The sequence below is a fragment of the Ranitomeya imitator genome, chromosome 10 (assembly GCF_032444005.1).
Source record: "Ranitomeya imitator isolate aRanImi1 chromosome 10, aRanImi1.pri, whole genome shotgun sequence".
Classification (NCBI taxonomy): Eukaryota; Metazoa; Chordata; class Amphibia; order Anura; family Dendrobatidae; genus Ranitomeya; species Ranitomeya imitator.
The window spans coordinates 91,236,335-91,251,306 of record NC_091291.1 but is presented as its reverse complement, the minus strand read 5'-3'; the positions used below and the strand labels follow the sequence as shown (position 1 = coordinate 91,251,306).

At 48.8% G+C, this 14,972-nt stretch overlaps 1 protein-coding gene across 1 annotated transcript in view; it reads right to left on the bottom strand.

The window, feature by feature from the left end:
- ZBTB45 (zinc finger and BTB domain containing 45) overlaps window positions 1–14,972 on the bottom strand; it is a 35,221-nt gene that overhangs the window by 17,609 nt on the left and 2,640 nt on the right. The window contains exon 2 of the mRNA XM_069742897.1: window positions 13,168–14,772. Within this exon, the coding sequence (XP_069598998.1) occupies window positions 13,168–14,755 (1,588 nt within the window). The 5' untranslated portion in view covers window positions 14,756–14,772. The remainder of the gene's footprint in view (window positions 1–13,167; window positions 14,773–14,972) is intronic.

The window sequence follows — 14,972 nt, the reverse complement described above, 5'->3', positions numbered from 1 at the left end:
CGCATGACAGAACGGGGGCGCAGGATGGCAGCAGCGCATGACAGAACGGGCGCAGGATGGGAGCAACACATGACAGAACGGGCGCAGGATGGGAGCAGCACATGACAGAACGGGCGCAGGATGGCAGCAGCGCATGACAGAACGGGGGCGCAGGATGGCAGCAGCGCATGACAGAACGGGCGCAGGATGGGAGCAGCACATGACAGAACGGGCGCAGGATGGCAGCAGCACATGACAGAACGGGCGCAGGATGGCAGCAGCGCATGACAGAACGGGCGCAGGATGGCAGCAGCGCATGACAGAACGGGCGCAGGATGGCAGCAGCACATGACAGAACGGGCGCAGGATGGCAGCAGCACATGACAGAACGGGCGCAGGATGGCAGCAGCGCATGACATAACGGGCGCAGGATGGCAGCAGGATGGGAGCAGCACATGACAGAACGGGCGCAGGATGGCAGCAGCGCATGACAGAACGGGGGCGCAGGATGGGAGCAGCACATGACAGAACGGGCGCAGGATGGCAGCAGCGCATGACATAACGGGCGCAGGATGGCAGCAGGATGGGAGCAGCACATGACAGAACGGGCGCAGGATGGCAGCAGCGCATGACAGAACGGGGGCGCAGGATGGGAGCAGCACATGACAGAACGGGCGCAGGATGGCAGCAGGATGGGAGCAGCACATGACAGAACGGGCGCAGGATGGCAGCAGCGCATGACAGAACGGGCGCAGGATGGCAGCAGCGCATGACAACGGGCGCAGGATGGCAGCAGCGCATGACAGAACGGGCGCAGGATGGCAGCAGCGCATGACAGAACGGGCGCAGGATGGGAGCAGCACATGACAGAACGGGCGCAGGATGGCAGCAGCGCATGACAGAACGGGGGCGCAGGATGGGAGCAGCACATGACAGAACGGGCGCAGGATGGCAGCAGCACATGATGGAGACCATATACCAATATAAATGCTCGCCACCCGGGCGTAGAACGGGTTCAATAGCTAGTATATGTATATGCCTATAAATGACCAAAAAAGGTGAGCTGATAACTCCACATGCATACGGATCCAATTGAATAATAATGCCAATAGCTAATAGAGCATAGGAGCAGCCACACCAACAAAATAAGGCTCCATGGCGTACCACATCAATTAGGAGGTTCAGGGTATAGACATGCCAGCAATTACTTAAATACAATCCTAGTACTATAAGGAAACACATACAGCCTATTGGAAATAGTATGTACTGATATTTTTTACGGGACGTCCCATAAATGTATAGTAGGTAAGGCCAGAATAAATCCTTAAGGTAGCAAAGAATAGAGGTGGAGGGTAAGAAATATAACTGAAAACAATGAACCAACCTGCTGCTTGTGCGTGGAAAGAGGGGCCCCGACGCACGTTTCGCATACGTTGCTTCCTCATTGTTTTCAGTTATATTTCTTACCCTCCACCTCTATTCTTTGCTACCTTAAGGATTTATTCTGGCCTTACCTACTATACATTTATGGGACGTCCCGTGAAAAATATCGGTATATACTATTTCCAATAGGCTGTATGGGTTTCCTTAGGCTATGTTCACACTTTGCGTTGTCCTTCTGCGGGTTCTCCCGCAGCGGATTTGATAAATCTGCAGGGCAAAACAACTGCGGTTCTCCCTGCAGATTTATCGCGGTTTGTTCCGCGGTTTCCGCTGCGGGTTTCCGCCTATACTATTGATGCTGCATATGCAGCAATATGCAGCATCAATAGTAATGTTAAAAATAATAAAAATTGGTTATACTCACCCTCTGATGTCCGGATCTCCTGGGCGCTGCACCCGGCGGTCCGGTTCCAAAGATGCTGTGCGAGAAGGACCCTTCGTGACGTCACGGTCATGTCACCGCAGGTCCTGGTCGCACAGCAACTCTGACCAGACGGCCGCGTGCAGCGCTGAAGACTTCAGAGTGAGTATAACATGATTTTTTATTTTTTAACCCCAAATATGGTTCCCAGGGCCTGGAGGAGAGTCTCCTCTCCTCCACCCCGGGTAGGAACCGCACATTATCCGCTTACTTCCCGCAACGTGGGCACAGCCCCATGCGGGAAGTAAGCGGTTCAATGTATTCCTATGGGTGCAGAATCGCAGCGATTCTGCACAAAGAAGTGACATGCTGCGGGTTTTAAACCGCTGCGTTCCCGCGCGGTTTTACCCGCAGCATGTGCACAGCGGTTTGCGGTTTCCATAGGGTTTACATGTTACTGTAAACGCTATGGAAACTGCTGCGGACCCGCAGCATCAAAATCGCGGCGGTTCCGCGGTAAAAACCGCAAAGTGTGAATATAGCCTTATAGTACTAGGATTGTATTTAAGTAATTGCTGGTATGTCTATACCCTGAACCTCCTAATTGATGTGGTATGCCATGGAGCCTTATTTTGTTGGTGTGGCTGCTCCTATGCTCTATTAGCTATTGGCATTATTATTCAATTGGATCCGTATGCATGTGGAGTTATCAGCTCACATTTTTTTGGTCATTTATAGGCATATACATATATGTACCCTTTGTACGGCTTACCTGACCATTTTGCTTGTGCGTGGCACTAGTGTTGCCTTTCTTTTTTCATTGCATCTGTTCTATTGTTGTCTGTATTGCTGTATTTATATACTCTTTTAGATTTCTGTCTTCAATAAAATTGTTCATTTTAGCTCGTGTGTCCATTCTTTATTGGTTTTCTTGACACTGTAATGGTTTTATTTTTTAAAATATGATTCCATCACGATCCCATCTTGTATTTTGGTACAGATGTGGATAGGAGCATAGCAGGTACATGTGCAGTTTTTGAAATTTTTAAATTAAACGTTTTTTTCGGAAATGCGTTTTAAAGTTTTGCACTTGCGTTCGCATAGGTAAAATATTATCCAAGATACTCTTGTGACGTATCTGGTGAAAGCCTGTACAGTTCTTAGTAGAATGGTGATTATTTTGTTTATCTTTTTTCTAGCCTGAGTTATGGGGAGAAAAATAAAGGCAGACAATACCGAAATTCACACTTTTTCCGAACTTTGAAAATCAATAAAAAAAAATTTAAAAAAAAAATCTAGAATTTTTTTTTCTTCACATTTTGCATTCTCTGACACACTATTACCAAATAACAAAATCTCAAAAGACTTAAAAATATAGTGGGAAAAATCATTGGTTCACTTGACATGGAATGACCCGGAGGCGGGTCCCGAGGAGGCGGGTCACCCCCCCCCCAAGCCCACCACATCCGTGGAGGCGGATCCTCCCCCCCCCCCCAAGCCCACCACACCCGTGGAGGCGGGTCCTCAAGCCCACCACACCCGAGGAGGCGGGTCCTCAAGCTCACCACACCCGAGGAGGCGGGTCCTCAAGCCCACCACACCCGAGGAGCCCACCACATCCGAGGAGGCGGGTCCTCCCCCCCCCCCCCCCCCAAGCCCACCACACCCGAGGAGGCGGGTCCTTTCCCCCCCCCCCCCCAGCCCACCACACCCGAGGAGGCGGGTCCTTTCCCCCCCCCAAGCCCACCACACCCGAGGAGGCGGGTCCTTCCCCCCCCCCCCCCCCAAGCCCACCACACTCGAGGAGGCGGGTCCTTCCCCCCCCTCAAAACCCACCACACCCGAGGAGGCGGGTCCTTCCCCCCTCCAAAACCCACCACACCCGAGGAGGCGGGTTCTTTCCCCTCCCCCCCCCCCCCAAAACCCACCACACCCGAGGAGGCGGGTTCTTTCCCCTCCCCCCCCCCCCCAAGCCCACCACACCCGAGGAGGCGGGTTCTTTCCCCTCCCCCCCCCCAAGCCCACCACACCCGAGGAGGCGGGTCCTCCCCCCCCCCAAGCCCACCACACCCGAGGAGGCAGGTCCTCCCCCCCCCCCCCAAGCCCACCACACCCGAGGAGGCGGGTCCTCCCCCCACCCCCACCCCCAAGCCCACCACACCCGAGGAGGCGGGTCGAGGAGGCAGGTCTTCCCGCAAGCCCGCAACACTTTCAGATGGTTCTGCTACACATTGAAGCTGGACAAGACTCTGGTAATCATTCCCCTGATGAGCAGAGCACTTCTTTATACTGATCTTTCTTATCGCAGCTGCCATATTTGCATAGTAATACAGTTGGAGGAGTGTATAAATAAGCGTTGAGCGCTCCGCTTGCCGGAGGAAGGATGCGCTGTTCTCCAAGAAGTAGATCTCAGAAGATTCACCAGCTCACTGATATGCTAGTTAGACTCTCCACCATGAGTGGGCTCAGACAACTGTTGAACCCCTGTAATTACCAAAAGAACAACAATTCTTCATACAGCACTCGATGTCCAGCTTTTTTTTTGTTAGAAACCTCCCTAAATCATAACAGGACACAAAGCTTCTAAGAATAGACAGTTGCAATCAAGAACTAGAAGCTGCAAATTTACAGCAATCTGAACCGAACATCCCAAAATGCAGGGAGAAAGGGTGGATTACCAAATTCAGTAGTAATCTATGTGCTTTACAGCACAGCCCTATAAGCAGGTCTCTATAGAAGAGCAGTAGGTGACACCAGTCTAAAGGTACCTTCACACTGAGCAACTTTACAACGAGAACGACTACGATCCGTGACGTTGCAGCGTCCTGAATAGCGATCTCGTTGTGTTTGACACGCAGCAGCGATCTGGATCCTGCTGTGACATCGCTGGTCGGAGCTGAAAGCCCAAAACTTTATTTGGTCGTCAGGTCGGCGTGATTTGTCATATTTGACAGCAAAAGCAACGATGCCAGCAATGTTTTTTCACAGAGCTTAACAACCAGCGAGAACGATAAGTACGTTACTGGATCGCTCCTGCATCCTTCTGGAGCTGCTGTGTTTGACATCTCTACAGCAACCTAAACAGCGACGCTCCAGCGATCTAGTTTAGGTCGGATCGTTGTCTATATCGCTGGAGCGTCGCTAAATGTGACGGTACCTTAAGGGCGGTAGTAACACTTAACAGGCAAGTTACTGTATATACAATGACCGCGTCTGCTATTTCAGTTCTAAACTGGCATTTAAGCCACGTCCTAAATAAGAAAGTCTAAAAAGAAGAGAAAAATGATCCTGAAGGATAAACATAGAGAAGACAATCACAGACAAGACAGCTGCAAGACTACACAACCTACACCTGCCAGGACCCGCACGTGACGGTATACCATGGATATAAACCACTATAATCCTCACAAATAATTACTGTACAGGGCTTCCCTATACACAGCGCACCCAGGTGTCTATCAATGATTTACAGACAGACTTCATAGTAATGGCGCAGAATATATTCCCAAGTCAGAGAAAATACATAAACTTTTCTGTTTTCTTAACACAAATTATAATTTCTCTCAATTGTTAAAAGATTCCCTTACACAACTACAAGAATCAAATAGCCTGCAATACTGATCCCTATGTACAAGAATATAACTACTATAATACTGCTCCTATGTACAAGAATATAACTACTATAATACTGTCCCTATGTACAAGAATATAACTACTATAGTACTGCTCCTATGTACAAGAATATAACTACTATAGTACTGCCCCTATGTACAAGAATATAACTACTATAATACTGCTCCTATGTACAAGAATATAACTACTATAATACTGTCCCTATGTACAAGAATATAACTACTATAGTACTGCCCCTATGTACAAGAATATAACTACTATAATACTGCCTCCTATGTACAAGAATATAACTACTATAATACTGCCCCTATGTACAAGAATATAACTACTATAATACTGCCCCTATGTACAAGAATATAACTACTATAGTACTGCTCCTATGTACAAGAATATAACTACTATAATACTGCCTCCTATGTACAAGAATATAACTACTATCATACTGCCTCCTATGTACAAGAATATAACAAGACAACAAAGGAGTGCCTCATAAAGAAGCACATTAAGGTCATGGAGTAGCCTAGCCAGTCTCCAGACCCCATAGAAACCTTATGGAGGGAGTTGAAGTTCCGAGTTGCCAAGTGACAGCCTCAAAATCTGAATGATACAGAGATGATCGGCAAAGAGGAGTGGACCAAAATTCATCCTCACATGTGCGCAAACCTCATAATCAACTACAAGAAACGTCTGACTGCTGTGCTTGCCAACAAGGGTTTTACCAAGTATTAAGTCTTGTTTGCCAGAGGGATCAAATACAGTGGGGCAAAAAAGTATTTAGTCAGTCAGCAATAGTGCAAGTTCCACCACTTAAAAAGATGAGAGGCGTCTGTAATTTACATCATAGGTAGACCTCAACTATGGGAGACAAACTGAGAAAAAAAAATCCAGAAAATCACATTGTCTGTTTTTTTAACATTTTATTTGCATATTATGGTGGAAAATAAGTATTTGGTCAGAAACAAACAATCAAGATTTCTGGCTCTCACAGACCTGTAACTTCTTCTTTAAGAGTCTCCTCTTTCCTCCACTCATTACCTGTAGTAATGGCACCTGTTTAAACTTGTTATCAGTATAAAAAGACACCTGTGCACACCCTCAAACAGTCTGACTCCAAACTCCACTATGGTGAAGACCAAAGAGCTGTCAAAGGACACCAGAAACAAAATTGTAGCCCTGCACCAGGCTGGGAAGACTGAATCTGCAATAGCCAACCAGCTTGGAGTGAAGAAATCAACAGTGGGAGCAATAATTAGAAAATGGAAGACATACAAGACCACTGATAATCTCCCTCGATCTGGGGCTCCACGCAAAATCCCACCCCGTGGGGTCAGAATGATCACAAGAACGGTGAGCAAAAATCCCAGAACCACGCGGGGGGACCTAGTGAATGAACTGCAGAGAGCTGGGACCAATGTAACAAGGCCTACCATAAGTAACACACTACGCCACCATGGACTCAGATCCTTCAGCGCCAGACGTGTCCCACTGCTTAAGCCAGTACATGTCCGGGCCCGTCTGAAGTTTGCTAGAGAGCATTTGGATGATCCAGAGGAGTTTTGGGAGTATGTCCTATGGTCTGATGAAACCAAACTGGAACTGTTTGGTAGAAACACAACTTGTCATGTTTGGAGGAAAAAGAATACTGAGTTGCATCCATCAAACACCATACCTACTGTAAAGCATGGTGGTGGAAACATCATGCTTTGGGGCTGTTTCTCTGCAAAGGGGCCAGGACGACTGATCCGGGTACATGAAAGAATGAATGGGGCCATGTATCGTGAGATTTTGAGTGCAAACCTCCTTCCATCAGCAAGGGCATTGAAGATGAAACGTGGCTGGGTCTTTCAACATGACAATGATCCAAAGCACACCGCCAGGGCAATGAAGGAGTGGCTTCGTAAGAAGCATTTCAAGGTCCTGGAGTGGCCTAGCCAGTCTCCAGATCTCAACCCTATAGAAAACCTTTGGAGGGAGTTGAAAGTCCGTGTTGCCAAGCGTAAAGCCAAAAACATCACTGCTCTAGAGGAGATCTGCATGGAGGAATGGGCCAACATACCAACAACAGTGTGTGGCAACCTTGTGAAGACTTACAGAAAACGTTTGACCTCTGTCATTGCCAACAAAGGATATATTACAAAGTATTGAGATGAAATTTTGTTTCTGACCAAATACTTATTTTCCACCATAATATGCAAATAAAATGTTAAAAAAAAAACAGACAATGTGATTTTCTGGATTTTTTTTTCTCAGTTTGTCTCCCATAGTTGAGGTCTACCTATGATGTAAATTACAGACGCCTCTCATCTTTTTAAGTGGTGGAACTTGCACTATTGCTGACTGACTAAATACTTTTTTGCCCCACTGTACTTATTTATCACTGCAAAACGCAAATATATTTATACAATTTACACGATGTGATTTTCTGGATTTTATTTCTGATATTCTCTCTCTCAATGTTAAAATTAACCTACCCTTAAAATTATAGACTGTTCATGTATTTGTCAGTGGGCAAACGTACAAAATCAGCAAGGGATCAAACACATATTTCCTTCACTGTAACCACTATAATACCGCCCCCTATGTACGAGAATGCAACTACTATAATACTGCTTCTTTGTACAAGAATATAACTACTATAAGGCCGTCGTCACACTAGGCGTAGGGAAATACGGTCCGTATTTTACAGGCGAAATACGCAGAAATGTTCCCAAAACAGTGATCCGTATGTACCGTATATACTCGAGTATAAGCCGACCCCCCTAATTTTCCCACAAAAAACTGGGAAAACTTATTGACTCGAGTATAAGCCTAGGGTGGAAATGCAGCATTTACCGGTGAATTTCAAAAATAAAAATAGATCATTATTTCCCCATAGCTGTGCCATATACGGTGCCCCGCACCGTTCACTGTGCCCCATAGCTGTGCCATATACGGTGCCCCGCACCGTTCACTGTGCCCCATAGATGTGCCATATACGGTGCCCCGCACCGTTCACTGTGCCCCATAGATGTGCCATATACGGTGCCCCGCACCGTTCACTGTGCCCCATAGATGTGCCATATACGGTGCCCCGCACCGTTCACTGTGCCCCATAGATGTGCCATATACGGTGCCCCGCACCGTTCACTGTGCCCCATAGATGTGCCATATACGGTGCCCCGCACCGTTCACTGTGCCCCATAGATGTGCCATATACGGTGCCCCGCACCGTTCACTGTGCCCCATAGATGTGCCATATACGGTGCCCCGCACCGTTCACTGTGCCCCATAGATGTGCCATATACGGTGCCCCGCACCGTTCACTGTGCCCCATAGATGTGCCATATACGGTGCCCCGCACCGTTCACTGTGCCCCATAGCTGTGCCATATACGGTGCCCCGCACCGTTCACTGTGCCCCATAGCTGTGCCATATACGGTGCCCCGCACCGTTCACTGTGCCCCATAGCTGTGCCATATACGGTGCCCCGCACCGTTCACTGTGCCCCATAGCTGTGCCATATACGGTGCCCCGCACCGTTCACTGTGCCCCATAGCTGTGCCATATACGGTGCCCCGCACCGTTCACTGTGCCCCATAGCTGTGCCATATACGGTGCCCCGCACCGTTCACTGTGCCCCATAGCTGTGCCATATACGGTGCCCCGCACCGTTCACTGTGCCCCATAGCTGTGCCATATACGGTGCCCCGCACCGTTCACTGTGCCCCATAGCTGTGCCATATACGGTGCCCCGCACCGTTCACTGTGCCCCATAGCTGTGCCATATACGGTGCCCCGCACCGTTCACTGTGCCCCATAGCTGTGCCATATACGGTGCCCCGCACCGTTCACTGTGCCCCATAGCTGTGCCATATACGGTGCCCCGCACCGTTCACTGTGCCCCATAGCTGTGCCATATACGGTGCCCCGCACCGTTCACTGTGCCCCATAGCTGTGCCATATACGGTGCCCCGCACCGTTCACTGTGCCCCATAGCTGTGCCATATACGGTGCCCCGCACCGTTCACTGTGCCCCATAGCTGTGCCATATACGGTGCCCCGCACCGTTCACTGTGCCCCATAGCTGTGCCATATACGGTGCCCCGCACCGTTCACTGTGCCCCATAGCTGTGCCATATACGGTGCCCCGCACCGTTCACTGTGCCCCATAGATGTGCCATATACGGTGCCCCGCACCGTTCACTGTGCCCCATAGATGTGCCATATACGGTGCCCCGCACCGTTCACTGTGCCCCATAGATGTGCCATATACGGTGCCCCGCACCGTTCACTGTGCCCCATAGATGTGCCATATACGGTGCCCCGCACCGTTCACTGTGCCCCATAGATGTGCCATATACGGTGCCCCGCACCGTTCACTGTGCCCCATAGATGTGCCATATACGGTGCCCCGCACCGTTCACTGTGCCCCATAGATGTGCCATATACGGTGCCCCGCACCGTTCACTGTGCCCCATAGATGTGCCATATACGGTGCCCCGCACCGTTCACTGTGCCCCATAGATGTGCCATATACGGTGCCCCGCACCGTTCACTGTGCCCCATAGATGTGCCATATACGGTGCCCCGCACCGTTCACTGTGCCCCATAGATGTGCCATATACGGTGCCCCGCACCGTTCACTGTGCCCCATAGATGTGCCATATACGGTGCCCCGCACCGTTCACTGTGCCCCATAGATGTGCCATATACGGTGCCCCGCACCGTTCACTGTGCCCCATAGATGTGCCATATACGGTGCCCCGCACCGTTCACTGTGCCCCATAGATGTGCCATATACGGTGCCCCGCACCGTTCACTGTGCCCCATAGCTGTGCCATATACGGTGCCCCGCACCGTTCACTGTGCCCCATAGCTGTGCCATATACGGTGCCCCGCACCGTTCACTGTGCCCCATAGCTGTGCCATATACGGTGCCCCGCACTGTTCACTGTGCCCCATAGATGTGCCATATACGGTACACTATATGCGTCATCGCGCCCTCTGCCTGAACAGTCAGAGCGCAGACGCCGGGAAGATGGAGGCGCCGGCCGGGAAGATGGAGCGACGCCCGGCGGCTGGAACGAGGACAGGTGAATATGCTATACTTACCTAGTCCTGGCGATCCTCGCGCTGTCCCTCTGCCTGGTCTTCGGTGCCGCAGCTTCTTTCTCTATCAGCGGTCACCGGCACCGCTGATTAGAGGAATGAATAGGCGGCTCCGCCCCTATGGGAGGTGGAGCCGCTTATTCATTTCTGTAATGAGCGGTCCCACGTGACCGCTGAAGAGGGGAAGAAGCTGCAGCACAGAAGACCGTGGGACGGCAGGGACAGCGCGATGATCGCTGGGACTAGGTAAGTATGCCTCAGCGCCCTCACCCGCCGACCCTGCCACCCACCTTGACTCGAGTATAAGCCGAGAGGGGCACTTTCAGCCCAAAATTTTGGGCTGAAAATCTCGGCTTATACTCGAGTATATACGGTAAACCGTAGGCAGAGTGTGGCAGCGTATTTTGCGCATGTAAACCTCCGTATGTAATCCGTATGGCATCCGTACAGTGAGATTTTACAGCGAGATTGAAATAAAGACACAGGGTGTTGTAAGTTTATTATACTCGCAATCCCAGTGATGACCCTCGTTCTGTAAAAAAGGAAAAATAAAAAAACAACAATATCCCATACCTTTCCGCCGTTACAGTCATGTCCCACGCTGTAAATCCATCTGAAGGGGTTAAATAATTTTACAAGCAGGAGAATGCTAATGCAGCCGCCCCTGCCTGTAAAAACTGGGGAATGAATGGGAACAAGGGGAACGTAGCTACCTAGACTTGCGGTGCTGCACCCCCTGCTGGCATAAGCTCAGATGAACTCAAGCGTGAGAAAATATTCAGAAAAATTTCCACGCTAGAGTTCATAAGAGCTTATACCAGCAGGGGGCACAGCACCACAAGTGCTTTCAATTCATTCCCCAGTTTTTACAGGCAGGGGCACAGCTGCATTAGCAGGGCTCCTGCTTGTAAAATTATTTAACCCCTTCAGATGGATTTACAGCGCGGGACATGACTGTATGGCAGACAGGTATGGGATATTGTTTTTTTATTTTTCCTTTTTTACAGAACGAGGGTCGTCATTTGGATTGAGAGTATAATAAACTATTACAACACCCTGTATCTTTATATCACTAAAATACTTTATTCCTAATGTGTGTGTGTTTTATTAACCATATACTACTATTGGGTTAATAATGGATAGGTGTCTTATTGACACCTCTCCATTATTAACCAGGCTTAATGTCACCTTACAGTAGCAAGGTGGCATTAACCCTTTATTACCCCATATCCCACCTGTACAGGGGAGTGGGAAGATAGAGGCTAAGTGCCAGAATAGGCGCATCTTACAGATGTGCCTTTTCTGGGGTGGCTGGGGGCAGATGTTTTTTAGCCAGGGGGGGGGGGGGCCAATAACCATGGACCCTCTCTAGGCTATTAACATCTGACCTCAGTCACTGGCTTTCCCAGTCTGGCGGAGAAAATTGCGCGGGAGCCCACGCCAATTTTATCCATGATTTAGGCAGTGTGCACACGTTGCGTTTTTTTGCGTTTTTTTCCGATAAAACTGCAAAAAAACGCATACAATAAGCATCCCATCATTTAGAATGAAATCCGCATGTTTTGTGCATATGATGCGTTTTTTTCCGCGAAAAAAAAAACACATCGCGGTAAAAACCGCAGCATGTTCATTAATTTTGCGTTTTTTAGCGGATTTCCCACTACAAAATGCATTGGGAAGTGTCCAGAAAAAAAACGCGGCAAAAATCGCATGCGGTTTTCTTGCGGATTTCTTGCAGAAAATGTCCGGTTTTTCTCAGGAATTTTCTGCGAGAAATCCTGAACGTGTGCACATAGCCTTAACCCTTTATTTTAACAGCTATAGCCCCCAAATGTTGCACACAGATACTTGGAACATTATTAGTGAGGAATATGTACCTATACTATGTGTAGACATTTATTTTACCTATTCTAATAAAACCTGTCAGTGTGATTTTACTGTACACCGCACTGAATTACCGGCTTTTCTATAGAACACCGCTGCGTATTTCTCACAAGTCACACGGATGGTCCAGGTGTAATCCGTATTTTTCTCGCCCTCATTGACTTCCATTGGCGGATTTTTTGCGCAATACGCTGACAAACGCAGCATGCTGCAATTTTCTATGCCCGTAAAATACGGCTGCGAAATATACGGCAAATAGGAGCTGCCCCATAGAGAGTCAATGGTCAGTGTGCAATGCGTAGTTTTTGCGCCTCTCATACGTCCGTAAAACTCTAGTGTGACCCCGGCCTAATACTGCTGCTATGTACAAGAATATAGTCACAACAATACTGCCCCCTATGTATAAATATAACTACTATAATAATGGCCTCTAAGTAGTAGAATATGTAAATGCTATAACACTGTCCCGTATGTTATTACTACTATAAGGACGGTGTCACACTTGCGAGTGCAGTGCGAGAAACTCGCATCAATACCCGACACTGCCGCCAGCATTCGGGACCAGAGTGGGGGGCTGTGTGTATTTCTATGCGGCTGAACGCTTCGGTCCCGAGTGCCGGCAGCAGTGCGGGTATTGATGCGAGTTTCTCGCAAGTGTGACACCGGCCTAACATTGCTTCCAGTTTATCGCATATATCTACTATAATAACCCTTTGTGGACAGGAATATGGAGAGCATATTCCCATCAGAATTTGCTTCATAACTGATGAAATCCTTACCAGAATGGATGAACATGTGTTTGGTATAATTTTTCCGTGAACTAAAGGTTTTCTGGCAGTGACTGCACACATAGGAAGGCTCCGGGTTACGGGAAGGCCCAGGACGTGGTGTCTGGTCATTTTGCAAATTTCCTGGGACCATATTAGAGTTCATTTGTACCACATTGCTTGCTCCATCTTGCTGGACGCTGAAAAAGCCCTGTGTGACTCCTGCCGGATTTTGGTTAGGATGAGTCAAGTGGAACTGGAAGATGCTGGATGAACCGGTCGCCACCCCAGCTGAGACAGAGTTCTTAAGGTCTCTGGGTAGGACAGAAGCCACGAACGGCAGTCCTCTAGATTCAACAACTCTCGCATTAAAGGGTGGATTTGGCTTGAAGTCAGAACTGGCAACCACAGCCAAATTTCTCAAGCTGGAGCCATCCAAACTACAATCAGAGCGGAACTTCTCAGTGTTATCTATTGAATTCTCCCTGGCTCCTTCTGACAGGTTCTCTTCATTCTGCCATGGCGGTATAAAGGATTCGGAAAACACATCTTGGTTGGAGAAGAAATCCTGCCCCTCAGAAGAAAACTCCATCTGCCCTGTGGAGTCTTTCCTTCCACTGCTGGCGTTTTGCACTTTGTCGTCAGGGCTTCCGCTTTTATCGTTTTCTCCGCAGCTGGTGAAGGCTCCACTGCATTCACTGAACACAATACCGCCCTTCTCATCTTCAGTCTCCTCTTTGCCATTGTTCTCTTCAATCTCTTCGTCATCATCGTCCTCATCTTTTATGATGACTGGGACGGAATCAGAGAGCTGGAGGCGCACGGGCTGGCGCTGCTTGCGGCTGTGACAGCTCTGTGGAGCTTCAGCTTGCGGTAAGTAAGCAGTGGATATGCTTTCGCCATCGGACACGTGCTCGACCTCAGGCGCCATCTCTCTCACCTCCGGAAGCTGTCGCTGCTGTGATGATAACATGTCCCTCAATTTGTACCGCACTTCGGAAGCACACAGTAGTTTTGGCGTTTCACTGACGGGCCCCATTTGTGAGATCATCTCTAACTCATTAGACCTCAAGGAAGACTGTAAAGAACAAGTGGAGTCTCTCACACCAATGGCTGATGGGCAGTCGCCCTCCTTGATGGGCTGCTCTTGTATTTTGTTGATGGAAGACCTGCTTTGTGGTCCACAAGATGCCATCGATCCAGCAATAGACACGGGTTTGTTTGCTCTGCTCTGAGATATGATCTGCGTGCACTCATCAATCACCGTCTTAATCTGTAAGATACTGGCAGCCGTCAGAATCTGCAGTGCTTCAGACTGGGCAACGACCAGTGACCCGCTGTACATAAACTCCACTAGCTGCTGAACCACCTGGGTGGGAACAACTGGTGGGACCTCAATCTCAGAGTAACCCAGAAGAAGCTTGTCATGGAAGAAAGGGCTCCCCGCAGCAAGCACACAGCGATGGGCACGCAGGGTGGCATCGTGGATGTGCACGGTGACATCGCAGAAATGACCTCCAAGACGTTGGGCGTTCAGTGTCTCCAAGAGAGACTTACTGAAGTTCTGAAGGTGGATGTAGTGAACTGCATCTGCCATCATTCCTGGAGCGTAGTTTGCTATTGAAGGAGAAAAAAAAAAAAAAAAAAGAACAAGTTTCAATACAAAAGAAATCCCCAAGTTATCCAATGAGAAAAATCTCTAGAAATCAAGAGAACACCTCAAGATAAAAGCATGTCCATGTGGAACATTAGTTTTTTAGTTCTTTACCGTACTACAACAGACCAGGGTTTTGGCTAAGTGGACCTTTCACTGGACC